The 26112-nt window shown below is 44.9% G+C and overlaps 1 protein-coding gene and 1 pseudogene across 2 annotated transcripts in view; one reads left to right on the plus strand and one right to left on the minus strand.

Moving 5' to 3' along the window:
* The window catches only part of LOC147526054 (ATP-dependent chromatin remodeler CHD1-like), a 65202-nt gene that overhangs the window by 22953 nt on the left and 16137 nt on the right, over positions 1–26112 (minus strand). Inside the window, exons 13-16 of the mRNA XM_086630573.1 lie at positions 13599–13748; positions 12784–12932; positions 12406–12502; positions 12220–12315 (exon numbers count right to left, since the gene is read on the minus strand). Of these exons, the coding sequence (XP_086486699.1) occupies positions 12220–12315; positions 12406–12502; positions 12784–12932; positions 13599–13748 (492 nt within the window). The remainder of the gene's footprint in view (positions 1–12219; positions 12316–12405; positions 12503–12783; positions 12933–13598; positions 13749–26112) is intronic.
* LOC147526055 (ATP-dependent chromatin remodeler CHD1 pseudogene) lies at positions 13813–19659 on the plus strand (annotated as a pseudogene). Its single transcript, XR_015222971.1, has 3 exons — positions 13813–13940; positions 18931–19080; positions 19380–19659. The product of XR_015222971.1 is annotated as an ATP-dependent chromatin remodeler CHD1 pseudogene (transcript).

The following is a 26112-nucleotide window of genomic DNA, read 5'->3' on the forward strand; positions in this document are numbered from 1 at the left end:
GAATGTTTATGTGGTTTTCTGGCTCTGGGTGTTGGACCGGTATGAAAAGTATGTTATCGGTAATTAAGGGTTTTGCTATACTGTATGGTGTAACACTGATAAGATCATCGGTGCTGGGACCGGCTCAGTCTTTGTATTCGGCGGTGCAGAGGGGGATGGTGATGTGGAGCTCGTTTATTAATTTTGAGCGTCACCTGGCGGATATCATCGCCAATTATACCGGTGACTTTTCATTCACAAAAGCTTACGTTGATTTTGATAATGCTGAACATCATTGGAATAATTTAACGGGTTTGATTGTCCTGCAAGGTCTCCTGAATATATGTTTAATTATCTATATATTCAAAGTCAATCGGCCATTTAGGGGTGTATATCAATTTATTTCTCGGGTTATTGTGCTTGCCATCTCGACTCCCATGACAAGCACTATAGCTACTCAGACTACAACGGTATCAGTTGCCCCCGTAAGGAAAAGAAAATGTATACAAAAGTTAGAAGATGAAGAAGAGCAATCAGGGCCATCACAACAACCAAATGAGGAAGAGCAATCAGGGCCATCACAACGATTGGAGGAAGAGCAACCGAGGAAATGTGTGCGAAAGTCAGAACGCAGAGGAGAGGATGATGATGATGAAGAGCAACCAGGGCCATCACAAGAAATGAAGCAGGAGCGTTCTGTTTCACCCCAGAGAAAATCTCAATGGAGGAGAAGTGACAACGTCATAGATGAGACGATAACCATCCGATCTCTAAAAATGAGCGAGCTGCAAGATATTCGAAAAGATTATGGCCATCTTAGAGGTGAGCCCATTGTCTCTTGGTTGCTCAGATGCTGGGACATGGGAGCCAATAGTCTGGAGTTAGATGGTAAGGAAGCCAGGCAGCTGGGAGCCCTTGCTATGGATGGAGGCATTGATAAAGCAATTGGAAGGCAGACACAAGTTCTCAGCCTCTGGAGACGGCTCCTGGCAGCTATAAAGGAAAGGTATCCCTACAAGGACGAGGTGCCATGTAATGTAAGCAAGTGGACCAACATAGAAAAAGCTATTCAGTATCTGAGAGAACTGGCTGGGCGAGAGTTGATTTATTTTGACTCGAGAAGCAGACCAAGATGCAAAGATCCAGATGACGTCCGGTGCACACGACCAATGTGGCAGAAGATTCTACCGAGTGCGCCAGCAGCATATTCCACCTCATTGGCAATAATGGACTTCGGGGACGATGAAGCACCACTATCTGTAGGTAATCTGGTCACCTACCTCCGACGATATGATGATAATACTTCTATATGAACCTGTGTTGCAGCTTTGGAAAAGCTGTCTGAGGAGGTCCGAGAATTAAGAGAAAAAGTAGATTTCTCACCACCTGAACGTTCTAGAATTTCAGCTATTAGAACCAGACGTTACCCTCCTCGAGAGAGACAAGAGAGACGGTACAGATCACGGGGTGAGCTGTGGTTCTACCTCCGTGATCATGGAGAAGACATGAGAAGGTGGGATGGAAAACCCACCTCCGCTTTAGAGGCCAGGGTATGCCAGTTGGGAGGAAGAACCAACAGAACTAGAATTTTCCAATTCCTCCAGGACAGCTGTTGCCCCAGTCTACAGTGAGCAGTCCACTAGTCAAAATGGGAGGGCTGATCCTCCTAGCCACCCTGACTCTAATCCTGCTGATTCCTCTGATGAATATGATAACAGGCATTAGAGGGGCCCTGCCTCCAGCCAGGTGGAGGAAAGGGACAATCGAGTTTACTGGACTGTGTGGATTCGGTGGCCTGGCACATCATACCCCAGAAAGTATAAGGCTCTAGTGGACACTGGTGCCCAATGCACCTTGATACCGTCGAACTTTAGAGGGGCAGAATCCATCTGTATTTCTGGAGTGACAGGGGGATCTCAACAACTGACTGTGTTAGAGGTTGAAGTGAGCCTAACTGGAGAGCAGTGGCAAAAACACCCTATTGTAACTGGCCCAGAAGCACCGTGCATCCTTGGCATAGATTATCTTAAGAGAGGGTATTACAAGGACCCAATAGGGTATCGGTGGGCTTTTGGCATAGCTGCAGTAGAGACAGAAGAAGGCAGGCAGCTGTCTACTTTGCCTGGTCTCTCGACGGACCCTTCTGCTGTGGGATTACTCAGGGTCAAAGAACAACAGGTGCCAATTGCTACTACAACAGTGCACCAACGGCAATATCGTACCAATCAAGACTCTCTAATTCTGATCCATAAGTTGATTCGTCAACTGGAGAGTCAAGGAGTCATCACAAAGACCTGCTCCCCTTTTAACAGCCCTATATGGCCTGTACATAATTCCAATAGCGAGTGGAGGCTGACAGTAGACCATCGTGGCTTGAATGAAGTTACACCACCGTTGAGTGCTGCTGTGCCAGATATGCTGGAACTTCAGTATGAACTGGAGTCAAAGGCAGCCAGGTGGTACGCTACAATTGATATCGCTAATGCGTTTTTCTCAATTCCTTTGGCACCGGAATGCAGGCCACAGTTTGCTTTCACTTGGAGGGGCATCCAGTATACCTGGAATCGACTGCCCCAGGGGTGGAAACACAGCCCCACTATTTGCCATGGACTGATCCAGACCACACTGGAACAGGGTGATGCCCCAGAACATTTGCAATACATTGATGACATCATCGTATGGGGCAACACAGCAGAAGAAGTTTTTGAGAAAGGTGAAAAGATAATCCAAATCCTTCTGAAAGCAGGCTTTGCCATAAAACAGAGTAAAGTCAAGGGACCTGCCCAGGATTCAGTTTTTGGGAATAAAATGGCAAGATGGGCATCGTCAGATTCCGATGAACGTGATTAATAAAATAACAGCTATGTCCCCACCAACCAACAAAAAAGAAGCACAAGCTTTCTTAGACATTGTGGGTTTCTGAAGAATGCATATTCCCGACTACAGCCAGATCGTAAAACCCCTCTATCAAATAACCCGAAAGAAGAATAATTTTGAATGGGGCCCAGAGCAAAAACAAGCCTTTGAACAAATTAAACAAGAAATAGTTCATGCAGTGTAGCAGGATCCCTACTGTGGACGGACCCGAGTCATGACCGTACACCAATATGGTTAGAAAATCATGCTCGTTTATTACAAACAACACACAGGTTATATAGCGGAATGTGGCGTGACACGACTACATTCTACAATTGGCTTGCTTAGCGTAAACACACTCTCGTGGGTTATAGTGATAGGGCAGCGCTAGCAGACCACAGGTAATAAGCTCATCCCTTTAGTCTCCTCATTGCGGTTCGGTCATTGGAGAGGCATCCAGGAGGCGTGCATCTTGGCAGGCAATCAATCTGCATTTCCTTTTAAGGCCATTGAGTTAACTTGAAGGACAAAGGTAATCTAGTTGGTAACCTTGTGCTCTGGGGCCCAAACAGGGATTGTCCATACCCGAGAGAATATTATGGCCAGTCTTGGAGAGGAACTCCTCCACACTGCAGTAGCCCTGGGACCAGTCCGGACAGGACAAGATGTCAAAAACGTGCTCTACACTGCAGCCGGGGAGAATGGTCCTACCTGGAGTCTCTGGCAAAAAGCACCAGGGGAGACGCGAGGTCGACCTCTTGGATTTTGGAGTCGAGGATACAAAGGATCCGAAGCCAACTATACTCCAACTGAAAAAGAGATACTAGCAGCATATGAAGGAGTCCAAGCTGCTTCTGAAGTGATTGGTACGGAAGCACAGTTGCTCCTGGCACCCCAATTGCCAGTACTCAGCTGGATGTTCAAAGGGAGCGTCCCGTCTACACACCACGCAACTGATGCTACATGGAGCAAGTGGATTGCACTGATCACACAAAGAGCTCGGATAGGAAACCTCAATCGCCCAGGAATTTTGGAAGTGATCACTAACTGGGCTGAAGGTAAAGACTTTGGAATGTCACCAGAGGAGGAGGAGGTGACACGTGCTGAGGAGGCTCCACCTTATAATGAACTATCAGACAATGAGAAGAAATACGCTCTGTTTACTGACGGATCCTGTCACCTTGTAGGAAAACATCGAAAATGGAAAGCTGCTGTATGGAGTCCTACTCGACGGGTCGCAGAAGCTACCGAAGGAGAAGGCGAATCAAGTCAGTTTGCAGAGGTGAAAGCCATCCAACTGGCTTTAGACATCGCTGAACGAGAAAAGTGGCCAATGCTCTATCTCTATACCGACTCTTGAATGGTAGCAAACGCCCTGTGGGGATGGCTACGGCAATGGAAGCAGAGCAGCTGGCAGCACAGAGGTGTTGGAGTGCAGAAGAGACTGCACAAAGAGAACCCTGTGTAAATAAGGACTGGAGCTCGAAAGTTAGGCCTCAAGGGCAGAATGCCCTTGAAGTTAAGGATAAGAAAACTATGCTGTATGATAAGGGGGTAGTGTTTGCTTAGAGCAGAGCTTCGCTAGGCGGGTGTCTGTTTAAAATAGGCTGTTAAACATGACAAGCATATGTATCATCCAATAATGGTGTAGAAAAGGTGTGGTCTCAGGATTATTGGCAAATACTGTCTATATAAGCAATAAGAACTGCGCAATAAACGAGACTTCCTGCAGCTAACTCATATTGAGTCATCTCAGTACTTCTCCAAATCCCTTCTCCGCACAGAGGTAAACCCATCTGGGCTGCCCCATTGTGGAAAGACATTGCTGCTCGAGTAGAGAAGCTGGTTGTAAAAGTACGACATGTAGATGCCCATGTACCCAAGAGTCGGGCCACAGAAGAACATGAAAACAATCAACAGGTGAATCAGGCTGCTAAGATTAAAGTGGCTCAGGTGGATCTGGACTGGCAACATAAAGGTGAAAAATTTCTAGCTCGTTGGGCCCATGATGCCTCAGGCCATCAAGGAAAGGATGCCACATACAAATGGGCTCGTGATCGAGGGGTGGACCTAACTATGGACACTATTGCAGAGGTGATCCATGAATGTGAAACGTGTGCTGCAATCAAGCAAGCCAAGCGGTTAAAACCTCTTTGGTATGGAGGGCGTTGGTTGAAATATCAGTATGGAGAGGCTTGGCAAATTGACTATGTCACACTTCCACAAACTCGCAGTGGCAAGCGTTACGTGCTCACAATGGTGGAAGCGACCACTGGATGGCTGGAAACCTATGCTGTGCCCCATGCCACCGCCCGGAACACTATCTTGGGCCTTGAAAAGCAAGTCTTGTGGCGGCATGGCACCCCAGAAAGAATTGAGTCAGACAACGGGACTCATTTCCGTAACAATCTTATAGACACCTGGGCCAAAGAGCATGGCATCGAGTGGGTATATCACATCCCCTATCATGCACCAGCTTCTGGGAAGATTGAACGATATAACGGATTGCTAAAAACCACACTGAAAGCAATGGGTGGTGGAACCTTCAAACATTGGGATACGCATTTAGCAAAAGCCACCTGGTTAGTCAACACTAGAGGATCTGCCAATCGAGCTGGTCCTGCCCAATCAGAACTTCTACGTACTGTAGGAGATAAAGTCCCTGTAGTGCACATGAGGAATATACTCGGGAAGACAGTTTGGGTTATTCCTGCCTCGGGTAAAGGTAAACCCATTCGTGGGATTGCTTTTGCTCAGGGACCTGGGTGCACTTGGTGGGTGATGCAGAAGGACGGGGAAGCCCGATGTGTACCTCAAGGGGATTTGATGTTGGGTGAAAATAGACAATAAAATGAATTGAATTGCGTGATATTAATTGCTGAATAACCCTGTCCCTGCATACCATCATTGCTATGGTTGTCACATTGTACTAATGCCATTATATTAAGAATCATCCAGGTTAATGAAGAATGAACTTCGGCAGAACCAGAACTGATTCCAAACACCCAGCAACTTCTTTGAGATCAACATCTGCAACCTGCAGACGGCGGCCGGATACACCAACTATGAGCTCCAGGCGCCACACGCAACAAAGACTACATGTCATCCGTTCTACCGACTGAGCGAATTCCCTGTCATCTTTCCTGCCTTGAGAGACTGCTACAACAGATGAAGACACATTTTGGAGGGATGGCCCATGGCTAAGGGAATAGTATATATGTGGGGAACGTGACACTCAAGGACAGCCTTGGCTGCAGTGATCATGAAATGGTAGAATACAAGATACTTAGAGAAGCAAGGAGGGTGCATAGCAGGATCACTACCCTGGATTTCAGGAAAGCAGACTTTGGCCTCTTCAAGGATCTCCTCACTAGAGTACAATGAGATGAGGCCCTGGAGGGAAGAGGGGCCCAAGAAAGCTGGCTAATATTCAAGGATCACCTCCTCCAAGCTCAGGAGCGGTGCATCCCAACAAAGAGAAAGTCAGGTAGGAACACCAGGAGGCCCGCATGGATGAACAAGGAGCTCCTGGACCAACTCGGGCACAAAAAGAAAGCCCATAGGGGGTGGAAGCAAGGACAGGTAGCCTGGGAAGAATACAGAGAAATTGTCCGAGTAACCAGAGATCAGGTTAGGAAAGCCAAAGCCCTGATAGAGTTAAATCTGGCCAGGGACATCAAGGGCAACAAGAAAGGCTTCTATAGATATTTCAGTGATAAAAAGAGATCTAGGGAAAACGTAGGCCCTCTCCGGAAGGAAACGGGGGACCTGGCTACCCGGGATATGGAGAAAGCTGAGGTTCTCAATGACTTCTTTGCCTCAGTCTTCACTGTCAAGAGCTCCAGCGGCACAGCCCAAGTCACAGAAGGCAAAGGCAGGGACTGGGAGAATGAAGAACTGCCCACTGTGGGAGAAGATCAGGTTCGAGACCATCTAAAGAACCTGAAGGTGCACAAGTCCATGGGACCAGATGAGGTGCATCCGCGGGTCCTGAGGGAACTGGCAGATGAAGTTGCTAAGCCACTATCCATCATATTTCAGAAGTCGTGGCAATCTGGTGAAGTTCCCAATGACTGGAAAAGGGGAAACATAGCCCCCATCTTTAAAAAGGGGAAAAAAGAAGACCCAGGGAACTACAGGCCAGTCAGTTTCACCTCTGTGCCTGGCAAGATCATGGAGCAGATCCTCCTGGCGACTATGCTAAGGCACATGGAAAATAAGGAGGTGATTGGTGACAGCCAACATGGCTTCACTAAGGGCAAATCCTGCCTGACTAATTTGGAGGCCTTCTATGATGAGGTTACAGCATTGATGGATAGGGGAAGAGCAACTGACATTGTCTACCTGGACTTATCCAAAGCATTTGACACTGTCCCACACAACATCCTTATCTCTAAAATGGAAAGACGTGGTTTTGATGGATGGACCACTCGGTGGACAAGGAATTGGCTGGATGGTCGCTCTCAAAGAGTTGTGGTCAACGGTTCAATGTCCACGTGGAGGCCAGTGACGAGTGGTGTTCCTCAGGGGTCAGTACTGGGACCAGTGCTATTTAACATCTTTGTTGGAGACATGGACAGTGGGATCGAGTGCACCCTCAGCAAGTTTGCAGATGACACTAAGTCGTGTGGTGTTGTGGACACGCTGGAGGGAAGGGATGCCATCCAGAGGGACCTTGACAGGCTGGAGAGATGGGCCTGTGAGAACCTCATGAAGTTCAACAAGGCCAAGTGCAAGGTCCTGCACGTGGGTTGGGGCAATCCCAAGCACAAGTACAGGCTGGGCGGAGAATGGATTGAGAGCAGCCCTGAGGAAAAGGACTTGGGAGTGCTGGTGGATGAGAAGCTCATCATGAGCCGGCAATGTGCGCTGGCAGCCCAGAAAGGCAACCGTATCATAGATTCATAGATTCATAGATTTCTAGGTTGGAAAAGACCTCAGAGATCATCAAGTCCAACCGTCCCTAATCCCCATTAAACCATATCCCTAAGTAGATCATCCACCCTATTCTTAAACACATCCAGGGATGGGGACTCAACCACCTCCCTGGGCAGCCTATTCCAGTGGCTGACAACCCTTTCAGAGAAGAAATACTTCCTAACATCCAACCTGAATCTCCCCTGACTAAGCTTGTACCCATTTCCTCTTGTTCTGTCACCCATCACTAATGTAAAGAGCCCTTCCCCCACCTCCCCACCATCCCTTCTCAAGTATTTGTAGGCTGTAATCAGGTCTCCCCTCAGCCTCCTCTTCTCCAGGCTAAACAGCCCCAACTCCTTCAGCCGCTCCCCATAAGTTTTATTTTCCAGCCCCTTGACCAGTTTAGTCGCCCTTCTTTGGACTCGCTCCAGGAGCTCAATATCTCTCTTAAAGCGAGGGGCCCAAAACTGGGCCCAATATTCCAGGTGCGGCCTCACCAGTGCCGAGTACAGGGGCAGGATCACTTCCCTGTTCCTGCTGGTCACACTATTCTTGATACATGCCAATATCCCGCCAATATACCAATATCCTGGGCTTTATCAAAAGGAGCGTGGCCAGCAGGTCGAGGGAAGTGATTCTGCCCCTCTACTCAGCTCTCGTGAGACCCCACCTGGAATACTGTGTTCAGCTCTGGAGTCCCCAACACAAGAAGGACATGGAGCTACTGGAACAAGTCCAGAGGAGGGCCACGAAGATGATCAGAGGGCTGGAGCACCTCTGCTATGAAGACAGGCTGAGAGAGTTGGGGCTGTTCAGCCTGGAGAAGAGAAGGCTCCGGGGTGATCTTTTAGCAGCTTTCCAGTACCTAAAGGGGGCCTACAGGAAAGCTGGAGAGGGACTTTTTACAAGGGTGTGTAGTGATAGGACAAGGGGCAATGGATTTAAACTGAAAGAGGGGAGATTTAGGTTAGATATAAGAAAGAAATTCTTTACATTGAGGGTGTTGAGGTACTGGAACAGGTTGCCCAGAGAAGTTGTGGATGCCCCATCCCTGGAGGTGTTCAAGTCCAGGTTGGACGAGGCTTTGGGCAAGCTGGTGTAGTGGAGGATTTCCCTGCCCATGGCAGGGGGGTTGGAACTAGATGATCTTTGAGGTCCCTTCCAACCCTAACCATTCTATGATTCTATGTAAGGTTTGAGCATGACGTGCATGGTATGGAATAAGGGGTGGATACTGTCCTGGTTTTAGCTGGGACAGAGTCAGCTCTTCTTTTTAGCAGCTAGAAGAGCTCCGTGTTTTGGTTTTACTCAGAGGCTCACTCTGAGAAGAATGTTGATAGGAAGTTGATGTTTGTGGTTGGACGTGAGATTCCAAGGACTTTTCAGTGTGCCGGAGTGCAGGAACACGGCGGGATAAGGGGGAAGCATAGCTGGGACAAGGGGACCACGATTCCCCTTGTGATTTGTGGTGGAACTTAAGATTGAGGCCAAACTGGCCAATCAGTATTCCATATCATGCAGCGTCATGCCCAGTATAAAAGTGAGGGGCAGCCGGACAGAAGGGCTTTTTTGCGCTTTGGCTCTTTCACCGCTTTTGCTCTTTTGCGCTTGCTGCGCTTTTGCTCTATTGCCTTTTTTCCCTCTCTCTCTCCCAGTACTCCCACTCTCGGAGTACTATCTCTCTCTCTCTCTGCCCCTCTCTATTTCGGGGCCTCGCGTTCGTCTGGGATTGCAGCTTCGGGATGAGACGGGCTGCGGATAAGAGGGGGTGGTGAGCATCTACACTGTGTATTACTTATCTGTATTAAATTGTTCTTATCTCAACCCACAGGTTTCCTGTTTCTCCTTTAATTCTCTCCCTCATTCCTGGGGGTGTGGGAGGGGGAGTGATTGGCTGTGTGGGTTCAGTTGCTGAAGCGGCCTAACCCACGACAGTCTGATAGAGCCAATGCCAGCCGGCTCCAGGATGGACCTGCCGCTGGCCAAGGTTGAGCCAATCAGCGACTGTGATAGCACCTCTGGGATAACATATTTAAGAAAAGGAAAAAGTTACTGCACAATAGCAATTGCAGCCAGAGAAAGGAGTGAGAATATGTGAGATAAACAGCCCTGCAGACACCAAGGTGAGCGAAGTAGCGGGAGGAGGTGCTCCAGGCATCGGAGCAGAGATTCCCCTGCAGCCCCTGGTGAAGACCATGATGACACAGGCTGTCCCCCTGCAGCCCATGGAGGTCCACGGTGGAGTAGATATCCACCTGTAGCCCGTGGAGGACCCCATGCCAGAGCAGGTAGATGCACCTGAAGGAGGCTGGGACCCAATGGGAAGCCTGCACCGGAGCAGGCTCCTGGCAAGACCTGTGGACCCGTGGAGAGAGAGGAGCCCACGCAGGAGCAGGTTTTCTGGCAGGACTTGTGACCCTGTGGGGGACCCATGCTGGAGCAGTCTGTTCCTGGAGGACTGCACCCTGTGGAAGGGACCCATGCTGGAGCAGTTCGTGAAGAACTGTAGCCCATGGGAAGGACTCACATTGGAGAAGTTCGTGAAGAACTGTCTCCTGTGGGAAGGGACCCCATGCTGGAGCAGAGGAAGAGTGTGAGGAGTCCTCCCCCTGAGGAAGAAGGAACAGCAGAGACAATGTGTGACAAACTGACCGCAACCTCCATTCCTCATCCCCCTGTGCAGCTCGGGGTGAAGAGGTAGAGAAAATCGAGAGTAAAGTTAAGCCCAAGAAGAAGGGAGGGGTGGGAGAAAGGTGTTTTTAAGATTTGGTTTTATTTCTCATTATCCTACTCTGATTTGATTGGTAATAAATCAAATTATTTTTTTTCCCCAAGTCAAGTCTGTTTTGCCTGTGACAGTAATTGGTGAATGATCTCTCCCTGTCATTACCTCGACTCACGAGCTTTTCATTATATTTTTTCTCTCCCCTGTCCAGCTGAGGAGGGGAGTGATACAGTGGCTTTGGTGGGACCCTGGCATTTAGCCAGGGTCAACCCACCTGTCCTGGTTTCAGCTGGGACAGAGTTAGCTCTTCTTTTTAGCAGCTAGAAGAGCTCCGTGTTTTGGTTTTAGTCTGAGACTCACTCTGAGAAGAACGCTGACAGCGCACTGATGTTTGTAGTTGGCACTGAGGTCTCAAGGACTTTTCAGCTGCCGTGTTCTTGCCAGTGTGCAGGAGCACAACAGGATAGGGAGGAGCATGGCCGGAACAGAGGGTCCACGACTCTCCTTATGATTTGTGCTTAGATTTAGGATTGAGGGCCAAACTGGCCAATTAGTATTCCATATGATGCAGCGTCATGCCCAGTATAAAAATGAGGGTCAGCCAGAAAGAAGGGCTTTTGCTCTTCCGGGACTCTCACTCTCGGACTCCCAGAGTGCTCTCTCTGTCTCACTCTCTATTTTCAGGCCTCTTGCTCATCCGGGATTGCGATATTGGGACTTATCTGTTTTGGGATCGTTAGTTTGGGACGAGACAGGCCTTGGCCAAGGGGTGGTGAGCAATTACACCGTACATCACTCGTTTGTATATATTTATTATTGTACATATATGTATATATTCATATATTAGTAGTAGTATTAAATTGTTCTTATTTCAACCCACGGGTCTCTTTTCCTTCTTTAATTCCCTTCCTCATCCCCGGGGGGTGGGGGAGGGTGAGCAAGCGGCTGCATGGAGTTTAGTTGCCAGAGTGGCCTAAATCACGACACCACCACATGCAGAAACACTATGAAACGCCTCCCCAACAGCTGTGATTGTTGTTTAATTTTCTTCAAAGCAGAAAGCAAGTCTAACTGAATGCCTAAGTTAATATGAAACTATAATAGTGTAGAACTAACCAAACATTAAGAAACTGTAGAAATCACAATATATTGCAAATGAATGATTAGCAGGAAAGTGATTTAGTACTCTACTGATCTAAAAAAGTCCTGCCCTGCTTTAAAAAAAAACAAGTGAAACCACACCACACACACCAAACCTAAACAACAACAAAAAGATCCACAACAAAAACCACTACATACAATTTGGATCCACTTAATATTTTAAGTGTTATCCAGTTAAGCATATCTGGCATTCATATTTACAGGGGGGCTGAAAGGAGTTTCTAAGTGTCATCAACTAAGAAATCCAAACTTCATTCTCTGTTTTCAGAAGTACCACAGGTGCTTAACAGGATAAAGTGTTAAATGAAAAACAGTCCTCCCTAGTATTCTGATAACTAAATCAAAGACTAACGTATTTGTAAATCTCTCTCTTATTGCATTATGTATTTTTAAATGTTTACACTGGCAGTAATTACCCTGTATAGGTGAAAAGACATTCTATGCCAAAGAGTTGACTTATTGTTGTACCTGTTTCATAAGAATGAAGAAAATATGAATAGGTGCACAAAAGAAGAAGAAAAAGTAGCATTTATGAAGGAATGTATAATTAAGGGAAGAGGGGAGGAACAGAGCAATACCTTGAACTGTGAAAGCAACTCATCTCCTACAGTTAGTGGACCTGGCTCATTTTCTCGAGTTTCAGCCCTCTTCAGGATTTCATCTATATCCATTTCCTGAAACAGAAGCTTCTCTTTAAAACAAAATAATTCATATGTATTTTTAGTTTATCTGTCCATCAAGTGTAGGTGCACTGTTCCATTTACCTGAGGCTCCTCTTCTTCCCGTTCAGGTTCTTTAAAAAGTTCCTCAGCACCGAACTTCAAAATTGCGGATAACTCTTCCTTATTAAAAGGTGTTGAGCTGAAATACAGAAAGTTTCAGATAAACATTTTATCTTAGTTAATTTTTTCAAATTACTATAACCATGAGTCAATCAAACTTCCTTTTGACTTAAATAAAAGCTATATTTAATTTGTAAAAAAAAAAAAGTACAAAGACAATATACTTTGCAGTCTTTACTTACATAACTCCTTAACACATATTTTTTGCCTGTTATTAACCAAGTGAAATGACTTGTATTTTTACTCAAATAGTCAGGTATACTTAAGCATAAGTTAATATGAAAGAATAAACAAATATACCTGGAAGGAGTAGAGCCTGTATGTAGTACAGTTTTCCCTGTAGTGTCCATTCTCTGAATTACTAAGTGATCTAACACCATCTTTTTCTTGGCTCTTTCAAGAATATCTTCTTCTACCGATCCTTTTGTGACTAGCCGATAAATATTAACCTATGCATATTATAAAAAAGGCTTTATTTATGTGCTCACAAATTACACATGAAAACAATATTCAGATGAAGTTAACAAAAACTCCTTGAGCAACAACAGGGAGAAATGTTAGTCGTGATTACAAATCTTCTAAATCTTATTAACTAGTATTTCATAAATTAAACCAGTCAATCATATTACCATAGTCTCTACATAAACTATTTAAAAAAATAAAAAAAATAAATTCTTAGACCTCTCCTCTTTAAACTTCTGTGATTAGGCACAAGCATGGCCACAAGGAAAAGTGTTATATCTGATTACTACTTGAAGTCCTCTGCAAGAAAGAAACCCAAGGAGAACTACAAAGTATTTAACTTTAAGTAAAACAGACGCACCTGAAGTATAGCAGTTACTTTTTAGAATGACATGATGCCAATGAACGTGGGACAAGTCCACAACTCTTCTCCCTACCTATCCATATACTACGGCCGCTATGCAATCTCTCCATATAGGGAGTTTTTTTAAAAAAAAAAATAAAAGGCAAATTAGCATTATTAACATTTTAAGATATTTTTATCAAGTATTAGTTATTCTCAAAATACATGAGAACTGCAATGGCCCAGACAGCTTATGGCTACCATATGAAACCCTCCTTCAGGTTTGGAGCTAAAAGCCAAGTGTGCGTACCTGTTTCTTCTGTCCAATCCTATGAGCTCTAGCCTGCGCTTGCAGATCATTCTGTGGATTCCAGTCAGAATCAAATATAACTACCGTGTCAGCAGATGCCAAGTTTATACCTAATCCTCCAGCTCTGGTAGACAGCAAAAAGCAAAAGTCCTGAAATTATAAAATAGGAAATAGCTTTATATATATTAGCTATAATTTTCTTCAAGGAACCGATATGATGCTTCTTTATATGCTCTGTGGAATAGACAATGAACTCATACACTTCTTTAAGGATATCATAAATGTTAAAGAAATTCTTTGTCCTAGGTTTCCTGCAGCAGAGTCTCAGACATCAGATTCCAGGTTAAAAAAAATAAATAATTTAATTGAGTGGTACAGCAATAGGAGCAGCGTGAGCTGGGTGCCTCTGGAGAGGGTCTCTGGGCACCAGAGAAATCCCTGGGCATTTATACCCTTACAGTCTATGCACTCGTTCTTCATGCACTGTTCACACGCCTTGCACACGCCTCTTGGTCCAAAGGTCATTTTTTTGGTCTGGAGCCTTCTTTGTTCCTTATTGGATTCTTTCTCTGTCTCCAGATGAGCTGTCAGCTATTTCTTATCTGGATGAGTTTCAGCTTCTGCTGACAGTTGTGGCCCCCTTGTCTTCCAGCTTGCACTGGTGCACTGGTCTCAGGGCCTCCCTTCATGTAACTAGGCAACAGTTCAAGATAAGTTCAACTTTCCTAGGTGATAGTATGCAGCTTGTGGCCTAAGGCTTCAGCAAATTTAGCTACTAATGCTAAACAAGGCTATTAGTCCTAACAATTCTTAACAGTGCTAAGCAAGACTATTCAGACAAAGGAATACAGTTAAAAGAATTCACTTAACCAAACTTAATATGCAACAGTAAACATAAGTTAGACTTGCAATGCAATAAGGCGCTTGTCATGGCTAGAGCCAGTAGATCTCTATTAGAATAGAACAGAAAAGAATAGACTATTTCAGTTGGAAGGGACCTAAAACAATCATCTAGTCCAACTGCCTGACCACTTCAGGGCTGACCAAAAGTTAAAGCATGTTATTAAGGGCATTGTCCAGATGCCTCTTAAACACTGACAGGCTTGGGGCATCGACCACCTCTCTAGGAAGCCTCTTCCAGTGTTTGACCACCCTCTCGGTAAAGAAATGCTTCCTAATGTCCAGTCTGAACTTCCCCTGATGCAGCTTTGAACCATTCCCATGCATCCTGTCACTGGATCCCAGGGAGAAGAAATTGGCACCTCCCTCTCCACTTCCCCTCCTCAGGAAGCTGTAGAGAGCAAGGAGGTCGCCCCTCAGACTTCTTTTCTCCAAACTAGACAAACCCAGTGTCCTTAGCCGCTCCTCATAGGACATGCCTTCCAGCCCTTTCACCAGCTTTGTTGCCCTCCTCTAGACACATTCGAGGACCTTAACATCTTTTTTTAATTGTGGGGTCCAGAACTGTACACAGTACTCAAGGTGAGGCCTCACCAATGTTGAATACAGCGGGATCATCACCTCTTTTGACCAGCTGGGTATACTGTGTTTGATGCACCCCAGGATGTGGTTTGCCCTCTTGGCTGCCAGGGCACACTGCTGATTCCTATTGAGCCCGCTGTCAACCAGTGCCCCCAGATCCCTTCCTGTGGGGCTGCTCTCCAGCCACTCCTCTCCCAACCTATACTTGTGCCCAACGTTACTCCATCCCAGGTGCAGAATTCGGCATTCGGACTTGTTAAATTTCATGCCATTGATGGTTGCCCAATACTCCAATATATCTAGATCCCTCTGCAAGGCCTCTTGTCCCTTGAGAGAGTCAATCAACAGCACCTCCCATTTTGGTATCATCAGCAAACTTGCTAATGGTGCATTCAACTCCTGCATCCAGATCATTGACAAAAATATTGAACAGGACTGTCCCTAGAATTGAGCCCTGAGGAACACCACTGGTGACCGGTCACCAGCCAGATGTAGCCCAATTCACTACAACCCTTTGAGCCCTGCCGTTCAGTCAGTTCTTCACCCAGTGCATCATGAACCTGCTCATCTCACAGTTGGACAACTTGTCCAGAAGGATACTGTGAGGGACAGTATCAAAAGTCTTACTAAAATCCAGAAAAACTCCATCCATCACTTTCCCTTCATCCACTAGGCAGGTGATCTTATCATAGAAGGAGACCAAATTAGACAGGACTTTCCCTTGGTGAACCCATGTTGACTGTGCCTGAGGATTGCATTATTCTTTAAATGCCTTTTAATAGTACCCAGTATGATCTTCTCCATAATTTTTCCAGGAACTGAGGTTAGACTAACAGGTCTGTAGTTCCCTGGGTCTTCCCTCACGCCCTTTTTGTAAATTGGAATAACACTGGCTAGCTTCCAGTCAGTGGAGACCTCCCCAGACTCCCAAGACCTTTGGTAGATGATTGAGAGGGGTCCTGCCATTACATCTGCTAGCTCCTTCAGTATTCTGGGATGAATCTCACCTGGCCCCATGGACTTGTGAACATTCAGCTGATACAGCTGGTCCCTTAAAATTTCAGTGCCCACAAATGGAAAGTCACTGTTTCCACACTCATGGTCCGACTCAGGGGACTGGGCATCTCAAAATCTGTCAGTATTATTAAAGACTGAGGCTCTTCTTCTGAGCTCAAGACCGGTGCATCCCAACATGTAGGAAGTCAAGAAAGGGTACCAAGAGACCTGCATAGTTAAATGGGGAACTGTTGGGCAAACTCAAGTGGAAAAAGAGAGTGTACAGATCATGGAAGGAGGGGCAGGCCACTTGGGAGGAATATAGGTCTGCTGTCAGAAGATGTAGGGAGGCAACTAGGAAAGCTAAGACCTCCTTGGAATTAAACCTTGCAAGAAAGGTCAAGGACAACAGAAAGGGCTTCTTCAAATACATTGCAGATAAAACTAACACTAGAGGCAATGTAGGCCCACTGGTGAATGAGGAGGGTGCCCTGGTGACAGAGGATGAGAAGGCGGCAGAGTTACTGAATGCCTTCTTTGCCTCAGTCTATACTGCTGGAGGCTATCCTGATGAGCCCCGGAACCCTGAGGCTCCTGAGGAAGTCAGGATAGAGGAGGAGTCTACCCTGGTTGATGAGGACTTGGTTAGGGACCAGTTAAGCAACCTGGCCATCCATAAATCCATGGGTCCTGATGGGATGCACCCGCGGCTGCTGAGGGAGCTGGCGGATGTCATTGCCAGGCCACTCGCCATCATCTTTGTTAAATCGTGGGGAACGGGAGAGATGCCTGAGGACTGGAAGAAAGCAAATGTCACTCTGGTCTTCAAAAAGGGCAAGAAGGAAGACCCAGGTAACTATAGACTGGTCAGCCTCACCTCCATCCCGGGAAAGATAATGGAACAACTTATCATTGGTGCTGTCTCTAGGCATATCAAGGATAAGAGGGTCATTAGGGGCAGTCAACATGGCTTCACTAAGGGGAAGTCGTGCTTGACAAACCTGATAGCCTTTAATGAGGATATCACCCAGTGGGTGGATGATGGTAGAGCAGTGGATGTGGTCTATCTTGATTTCAGTAAAGCATTTGACACAGTCTCCCACGGCATCCTCACAGCTAAACTGAGGAAGTGTGGTCTGGATGATTGGGTAGTGAGGTGGATTATGAACTGGCTGAAGGATAGAAGCCAGAGAGTAGTGGTCAATGGGACAGAGTCCAGTTGGAGGCCTGTATCCAGTGAAGTCCCTCAAGGGTCGGTACTGGGACCAGTATTGTTCAACATATTCATCGATGACTTGGATGAGGGAGTAGAGTGCACGGTCAGCAAGTTTGCTGATGACACTAAACTGGGAGGAGTGGCTGACACACCTGAAGGCTGTGCTGCCATTCAGAGAGACCTGGGCAGGCTGGAGAGTTGGGCGGGGAGAAATTTAATGAAATACAACAAGGGCAAGTGTAGAGTCTTGCATCTGGGTAGGAACAACCCCATGTACCAGTACAAGTTGGGGACTGAACTGTTGGGGAACAGCACAGGAGAAAGGGACCTGGGGGTCCTGGTGGACAGCAGGATGACCATGAGCCAGCAATGTGCCCTTGTGGCCAAAAAGGCCAATGGCATCCTGGGGTATATTAGAAGTGGTGTGGTGAGTAGGTCGAGAGAGGTTCTCCTCCCCCTCTACTCTGCCCTGGTGAGGCCGCATCTGGAATATTGTGTCCAGTTCTGGGCCCCTCAGTTCAAGAAGGACAAGGGACTGCTTGAGAGAGTCCAGTGCAGGGCCACAAAGATGATTAAGGGAGTGGAGCATCTCCCTTATGAGGGAAGGCTGAGGGAGCTGGGTCTCTTTAGCTTGGAGAAGAGGAGATTAAATGCATATTTAAGTGAAAGAAGTGTCAAAGCACTGATTCTTAGGTTTCCTGATCTGAAATTTAATGAAAAGGTCTTTCAGTAATATTCTACCTTTGAATGCCATTAGTACTGTTTGAGCATCTTGGTCAAAGACCCCTAAACCTGGTAATAGATGGTAGTATAAAGATTTAGCAACCTTTCAAGAATGCATGCCAGACTTTTCTTCCCCTCCCCAAGCTATTAAGATTAAATTTCTCTATACAAACAGAGTCTGAGGTAAGATACTGTTGATCAGTGGGTACATCTTTCCTGTTGCAAAGTAGATGATCTCAACTAAGCAGGAGCACAGAGATACTGCCATTGGGAGTCACAAGTGGCTTACTCATAGTATCTTGCATGGATGCGAACCACTGATTTGGAAGCTCAGTAGGGGCTTTTGGGAGCCAGTGCTTCTCAGATTGCCATGATTCAAGTCTTTCTGTGTGTTTCTCAGATCTGATTCTACATTATTTTTTGTTCCTGTGCTGAAGTTGCTAATTATTCACAAGGCACAGGGAACATAGCTATTAGAGAATTTTGGATTCTGCAAAATATAATGTTTTGGGTTTTATGACTTGAGCATAGGTAAATTCCAGTAAATATGTATCTTTCCAGCTAAAGTCTTGTTAAGTACTTCAGGTTTATTGATGTTAAATTAACTCAATTATTAAAGCTGTAATTTATACAGAAATCCAGATTTTTGGTTTGATTTGGTTTTTACATTTACCTCTTGATAACAGAAAACTTAATTCAACTCCCTTTGAAGCCATTGGACATTTTTACCTGTTATCCATTTATGATGAGTTTCTGTCCTTCCAGCCGAAATGACTATTATAACATTTTTATTTCTGTGAAGAATATTGAAATTAAAGCAACAAACCTGTGGTGAATACTTGATTTAAAACCAAAGCAAACAAAAAATCCAGAAAAACTAATGTGAGTTACTGTTTTGTTTCTCAATGTGTACAGTGAAGACTGGCAAATGTCTGGGTCAGGGTCAATATCAGGAACTGGTTCTGATTCTGAATCAGAGGAAGATAGAGAGAAAAGCAGTTGTGAAGATAGTGAATCTGACTATGAGCCAAAAAACAAGGTCAAAAGCCGGAAACCTCCGAGCAGGTAAGAAGTCTTGCATTTTAGATACTCTGGTACTATTTCTAATTCGTAATCAAGTATTGTACTACTATACAGGCAAATGAAAACATTAATATTTATTACGGAACTTGAAGACTTTTTTTAAACTACAAAAGATGTTATCATACCAGTGGTTTGTGCTGAATACCTCTTTCCTGTCTGCTCCAACTGAAAGTGGTGTAACTGAGCAGTCATGAAATATATGTATTCAGAAACAAATACAGAAGGCTTATAGTTGTTCATGTTGAAACCTCACTGTTGTGTTGTATCTTATTGTCTTCAAGAATTGAGCCAAAAAGTGGCAAAAAGATTGCAGGACAGAAAAAGAAGCAACTTGATTCATCGGATGATGATGACTATGACAAGAGAGGATCTCGTCGCCAGGCAACAGTCAATGTTAGTTACAAAGAAGCTGAAGAAACCAAGACAGATTCTGATGACTTATTGGAAGTTTGTGGAGAAGATGTCCCGCAGCCTGAAGAAGATGAATTTGAAACTATTGAGAAGTTTATGGATAGTCGAATTGGCCGAAAAGGAGGTATTTTTTTATCAGTGTTCTTATGATGCTGCAGTGCATTGTGGTGCAATGTAAACAGCAATTGTTCTTAGCTGTAGGTAACCTGTGGTGTGTGTAAAGAATAAGTTTTAAAATGCCAGAAAGTAATCTTATTTTGTTTTTCATACTCATAAGGATGTTTCTTTTGTAAGCCTTATAAAGTAAAACACAAGATAACTTAAGTAACTAATTAATACAAAAAGAAAAAATGAAGTGGAATATAGCTCCATATTGCATAAATGCATACCATACTGTTACACCACTATTTGTACAGTTTATTGATACCTGATAGGTATAAACTGTATACAGGGGAGTGGAGAAAAAGTGGACCTGATAGGACAGCTAACCAGTAGCCTGAATGCTGAAGGATGATGTTGGGAAGGCTGAACCATTGAGATTGTGGTTTCAGTTATTCCTGTACAAATAGTCCCAATACAATGCAATGGATGGAGAAATCTAAAATTTCAGTGGTGTGCTTGCATGTGCAATTCTAAAAGCAATTTTATGAATGATAGTAGGGGTGTCATATTTCCAGCAGCTGATGGGATGCAGTGTCCTGCTTATGTGGTTTGGTTTTTTTTAGCCTGCAAATTAGGGTTCTGATTATAGAAAACTTGGGCCTACTTACACTTCAGAACTGCCTTTCTCCATTAGTTATAATGGAGATATATACATACATATATACAACAAATAATATATATGTATATGTGTGTATATATGTGTATATATGTATATATATGTATATATATGTATATATATAAATATATATAAATATATACAACAAGGGCAAGTGTAGAGTCTTGCATCTGGGTAGGAACAACCCCATGTACCAGTACAAGTTGGGGACTGAACTGTTGGGGAACAGCACAGGGGAAAGGGACCTGGGGGTCCTGGTGGACAGCAGGATGACCATGAGCCAGCAATGTGCCCTTGTGGCCAAGAAGGCCAATGGCATCCTGGGGTGTATTAGAAGGGGTGTGGTTAGTAGGTTGGGAGAGGTTCTCCTCCCCCTCTACTCTGCCTTGGTGAGGCCGCATCTGGAATATTGTGTCCAGTTCTGGGTCCCTCAGTTCAAGAAGGACAAGGGACTGCTTGAGAGAGTCCAGTGCAGGGCCACAAAGATGATTAAGGGAGTGGAGCATCTCCCTTATGAGGGAAGGCTGAGGGAGCATAGCTGGGCTATACTGGCCTGTACCGGGCTGTACTGGTCTCTTTAGCTTGGAGAAGAGGAGACTGAGGGGGGACCTCATTAATGTTTATAAATATGTAAAGAGTGACTGCCATGAGGATGGAGCCAGGCTCTTTTCAGTGGCATCCAATGATAGGACAAGGGGAAATGGATATAAGCTGGAACAGAGGAGGTTACGCTTAAACATGAGGAAGAACTTCTTCCCAGTAAGGGTAACAGAACACTGGAACAGGCTGCCCAGAGAGGTTGTGGAGTCTCCTTCTCTGGAGATGTTCAAAACCCGCCTGGACGCATTCTTGTGTGATCTGATCTAGGTGGTCCTGCTCCAGCAGGGGGATTGGACTAGATGATCCTTTGAGGTCCCTTCCAATCCCTAACATTCTGTGATTCTGTGATTCTGTTAAAAAAAAAAACATTGAATGCCTTCGTGTTTTCTTCATCTCTATTAATCAGGTGACCATCTTCAACAAGTATTGGTCCAATATTTTCCTTGGACCTCCTCTTGCTATTAACATACTTTAAAAAAGCCCTTCTTGTTATCTGACACAACAGCGGCCAGTTTCAACTCTAGTTGAGCTTTGGCCTTTCGTGTCTTCTCCCTGCATATATGAACCACGGCTCTGTAATCTTCCTGCAAAGCCTGACCTCGTTTCCAGAGATCATAAAATTTCCTTTTTCTCTTGAGCTCCATGAGTAGTTCCTTGTTCAGCCAAGCTGGTCTTCTGCCCCGTTTGCATAACTTTTGACACAATGAGATTCTCTGCTACTGTGCTTCTAAAAGGTGGTTCTTAAAGACTGACCAGCACTCGTGGACTCCTAAGCCCTCAAAAGCAGATTCTCAGGGAACTCTGCTAAATAGCTCTCTGAGTAGCTTAAAGTTTGCTCTCCTGAAGTCCAGGGTAGCAACTCTGCTGTCCTTTTTTCTCATTACACTGAAAATTTTAAACTCAACCATTTCATGATCCCTGTGGCCAAGACAGCCACCTACCATCACATCCCCCACGAGTCCTTCTCTATTCACAAATAGCAAGTCTAGGAGGGCATCTTTTCTAGGTGACAAGAAGTTATCTCCTACAAACTTCAAGAATTTCCAAGACCTGCTCGTCACAGCAGTATGGCATTCCCAGTTGATGTCTGGGAAGTTGAAATCTCCCATAAGGGCAAGGGCTACCAATCCTGAAATTTCTTCTAATTGCCTATAAAATAACTCATCAGTGCTTACATCCTGGCTGGGCAATTGGTAGTAAACACCCACAACAACATCTCCTTTGTTTTCCATCCCCCTAATCCTCCTCCAGAGACTCTCAACCACATCATCACTAAGTCATGTAAGGTCTGTAGAGTCAAACCTCTCCCTTACGTATAGCGTGACACTTCCACCTCGCCTGCCCTGTCTATCCCTTCTGAACAGCCTGTAGACCTCCATCCCAGCACTCCAATCACAGGACTCCTTCCACCAAGTCTCACTAATACCAATGATATCATAGCTCTTGGAGCTGACCAATGCTTCCAGTTCATCCTCTTTGTTTCTCATACTGCATGCATTGATGTACAAGCATTTCAGATATGCTCCTGAGCTCTCTGTGCTCCCAGGAGCAGTGTAAATGTTCCCACTAGCATTGCCATCCTCAGTCGATGCCATGCCAACCCTTGGCTTACCTACTGCAATCCTGTTAGTATCCCCTTCCCCCATCGACTCTAGTTTAAAGGTCTCTCGATCAGTATGTTGTGAGTTAACCCCCCTAGGCAGCTAAACACCACACAGCCACTCAATCACTTCTCCCCACATCCCCACAGTGGGACAGGGGAAGAGGAAAGCAAGACTAAAAGTAAGGAAATTTGGAGGTTGAGATAAAAATTGTTTAATAAGCAAAGGAGAAGTGGAAGAAAAAAGAAAAGGGAAAAGGAAAAAAAAGAGAGAAAAAAGAAAATAAAAGGGAAAGAAGAAGACGAGAAAAAAGAAAGGAAGAGAAAAGAGGAGAGAAAACAAGTGATGCAAAGGCAATCACTCTCCACCTCCCATGGGTAAGACAGATGTCCAGTCAGTTCCCAAGAAAAAGATGGCTAACCTCCCTTAAACCTCCTTCTCTCCCTTTTTATTGCTGAGCATGACATTATATAGCATGGAATCTCTCTTTGGTTAATTCGAGTCATCCACCTGGTTACGTTCCCTCCCAACCTCTTGCACACCCCCAGAATTAACTCCAGCCCAGTCAGACCCAGTATAAAGCAAACTACTTTTGTGAACAGTTATTGACTTCTCCATGGTTTAAAGGAAGCAGCATCCTAGAAAATGAGCAAAAGCCACTTGGGGAGAAAAAAAATGAGCAAAACACTGGCCAAAAGTACAAAATCCCTTGTTGTTAAAGCCTCATGTGTGCCCAAATCCCTCTGTTTTTTTTTGTTAAGAAAACTAAAGTGTTCTGTCGGGGTCAAGGCTCTTCAACGTATTCATAAAAAATATGAAATGAGAAATTGTCCTGGTTTTAGCTGGGACAGAGACAGTTAGCTCTTCTTTTTAGCAGCTAGAAGAGCTCCGTGTTTTGGTTTTACTCAGAGGCTCACTATGAGAAGAATGCTGATAGTGCACTGATGTTTATAGATGGCACTGAGGTCTCAAGGACTTTTCAGTCTGCCGGGTTCTTGCCAGTGTGCAGGAGCACAACAGGATAAGGGGGGAGCATAGCTGGGACAAGGGGGCCACGACTCTCCTTACGATTTGTACTTGGACTTAAGACTGAGGGCCAAACTGGCCAATTAGTATTCCATATCATGCAGCATCATGCCCAGTATAAGAGTGAGGGTCAGACAGAAAGAAGGGCTTTTGCGCTTTGGCTCTTTTGCCGCTTTTGCTCTTTTGCGCTTCTGCGCTTTCGCTCTATTGCCTTTTTTTTCCTCTCTCTTCCAGTACTCCCACTCTCTATTTTGGGGCCTCACGTTCATCCGGGATTGCAGTTTCGGGACGAGACGGGCTTCGCATACGAGGGGGTGGTGAGCATCTATCCTGTGTATTAAATCATCTGTATTAAATTGTTCTTATCTCAACCCACGGGTTTCCCGTTTATCCTTTAATTCTCTCCCTCATCCCTGGGGCTGGGGGAGGGTGAGTGAACGACTGGGGGGGGGCGGTTTAGTTGCCGGAGTGGCCTAACCCACAACAGCAACGAGGTGACAAAGTTTGCAGATAATACGAAGTTATTCAGGAACAACTACAAAGGACTACAGATGGATCTTATGAGACAGGCAATAAAAAAGCATATGAAATTAAAGATAAAGTGAAACAGGAAATAAATTTGAGTTTTAAATACAGCAAAAGGTAATAGCAAGCCATTACTGCTCAGGAATGAGTCTTTGGAGTTGTCATAGATGTTTCCATGAATATCTTAGCTCAGTAATAACAATAACAATGACAACAGCAACAAAACAAAACAAGAAAGTATGAAGTTCCATTGATTATAAGGAAAGAGAGAATAAAACAGGAAAGAATTTTATTGTTGCACAACTCCATAGTTTGCCTCCATTCTTGAATACTGTGTGAAGTTTGGATCTCCCTTCATCTTCAAAACTGTGCAGTACAACTACAAGGATTCCAGAAAAAGGTAATGATGTCTATATTAGAAATTTTAAACAGAACTAACTTCTGTATTTAACAAATAAGTGAAGTTTATGTTATGAAATTGAGTCCTTACTCCTCAACCATAGCAGAAACATAAGCTCAGCAGCAACTGACAAATGCTATGCTTCTATTACTGAAAAACCCTGTCAGTGTAGGACAAAAAATCTAAGATTATCAAAGGTATGGAATGGCTTCCATAGTAGGAGACCTAAATAAACTAGGAATCTTAAGTGGTACACAAACAATGGCTAGAAATCAATTCTTTGGTTTCTTCCAGGGCAAGGAAATAAGAGGCAAAAAATGATAAAAAAAGTCAGATTTAAAGCTATTAAAGATAGTTTTTCACCATGCAGATATACACAACTCAATTCTGCCCATTTTCTAAGTAGGTTTTCGATGTCAAAAGCCTGTGTAAAAATTCAGTGCTCCTGTAAAAATTGAAGGATTAAGTCCTACACAACAAAATAAATTAAATTTTTCAGTTTTTACACAGTACTTAAAATTACTTTGATAAAGAGCACTGACAAAAATCTAAAAATATAACTATGTAGTTATATTAGATAAACAGCATTTTCATAAATTCTGTGTTTCCTATTTAACCTCCTCTTAGTTTTTTTTTATGGGGTTGTGCTTGGTTTTGGGGAATTTTTTGTTGTTGTGAATTTGTGGGATTTTTTTTTGTTTGTTAAGAGTTGTAAACCTTATAGTCTAGGCAATAACAACATTGTGCATTCAATCAATTAATAAGTGGCTCCATGGCTGGTGTCATTGCCACAATTTTGGCTTCTTTGACAATAGCATGGGTCACATGGCACCAGGCCTACTGGCACCAGATAGAATTTGTCTTTCTCAGAGGGGAACGAGGGTCTTAGTGCAAAAGCTAGCAGGGCTCATTGACAGGGCTTTAAACTAGATTCGAAGGGGGAGGGGGGTAATACCAAGAATGATAAAGATATGCTGGAAGTACCTGTAGAACAGAAGAAGGGAATTCCAGCCGCTCCAGCCAGGAAGTCAGATTCATCTGGGGCTCAACTTAAATGCCTTTATGCCAATGCGCGCAGCATGGGGAATAAGCAAGAGGAGTTAGAAGCGTGTGTGTGCCTGTTGGGATATGATCTTATTGGCATCACGGAGACGTGGTGGGATGACTCCTATGACTGGAGTGTCACAATAGAAGGGTACAGGCTCTTTAGGAAGGATAGGCAGGGGAGAAGAGGAGGAGGAGTTGCCCTCTATGTCAAGGACCAGCTAGAGTGCATGGAGCTGCACCTGGGGACGGATGAGGTCCTGACTGAGAGCTTATGGGTTAGGATTAAAGGCAGAGCAGGGACAGGGGACATAGTAGTAGGGGTCTGCTACAGGCCACCTGACCAGGAGGACTGGGTGGATGAGGTCCTCTACAGACAGATAGGAGCTGCCTCACGTTCACGTGCCCTGGTCCTCCTGGGGGACTTCAACCACCCTGATATCTGTTGGAAGGACAACACAGCAGGGCATTAGCAATCCAGGAGGTTCCTGGAATGCATGGATGATAACTTCCTTCTCCAAGTGGTAGAGGAACCAACAAGGAGAGGTGCTTTGCTGGACCTTGTTCTCACCAACAAAGAAGGGCTGGTGGGGAACGTGATGCTCAAGGACAGCCTTGGCTGAAGTGAT

Source organism: Tauraco erythrolophus, unplaced genomic scaffold (assembly GCF_009769465.1).
Source record: "Tauraco erythrolophus isolate bTauEry1 unplaced genomic scaffold, bTauEry1.pri scaffold_37_arrow_ctg1, whole genome shotgun sequence".
In the NCBI taxonomy this organism is placed as follows: domain Eukaryota; kingdom Metazoa; phylum Chordata; class Aves; order Musophagiformes; family Musophagidae; genus Tauraco; species Tauraco erythrolophus.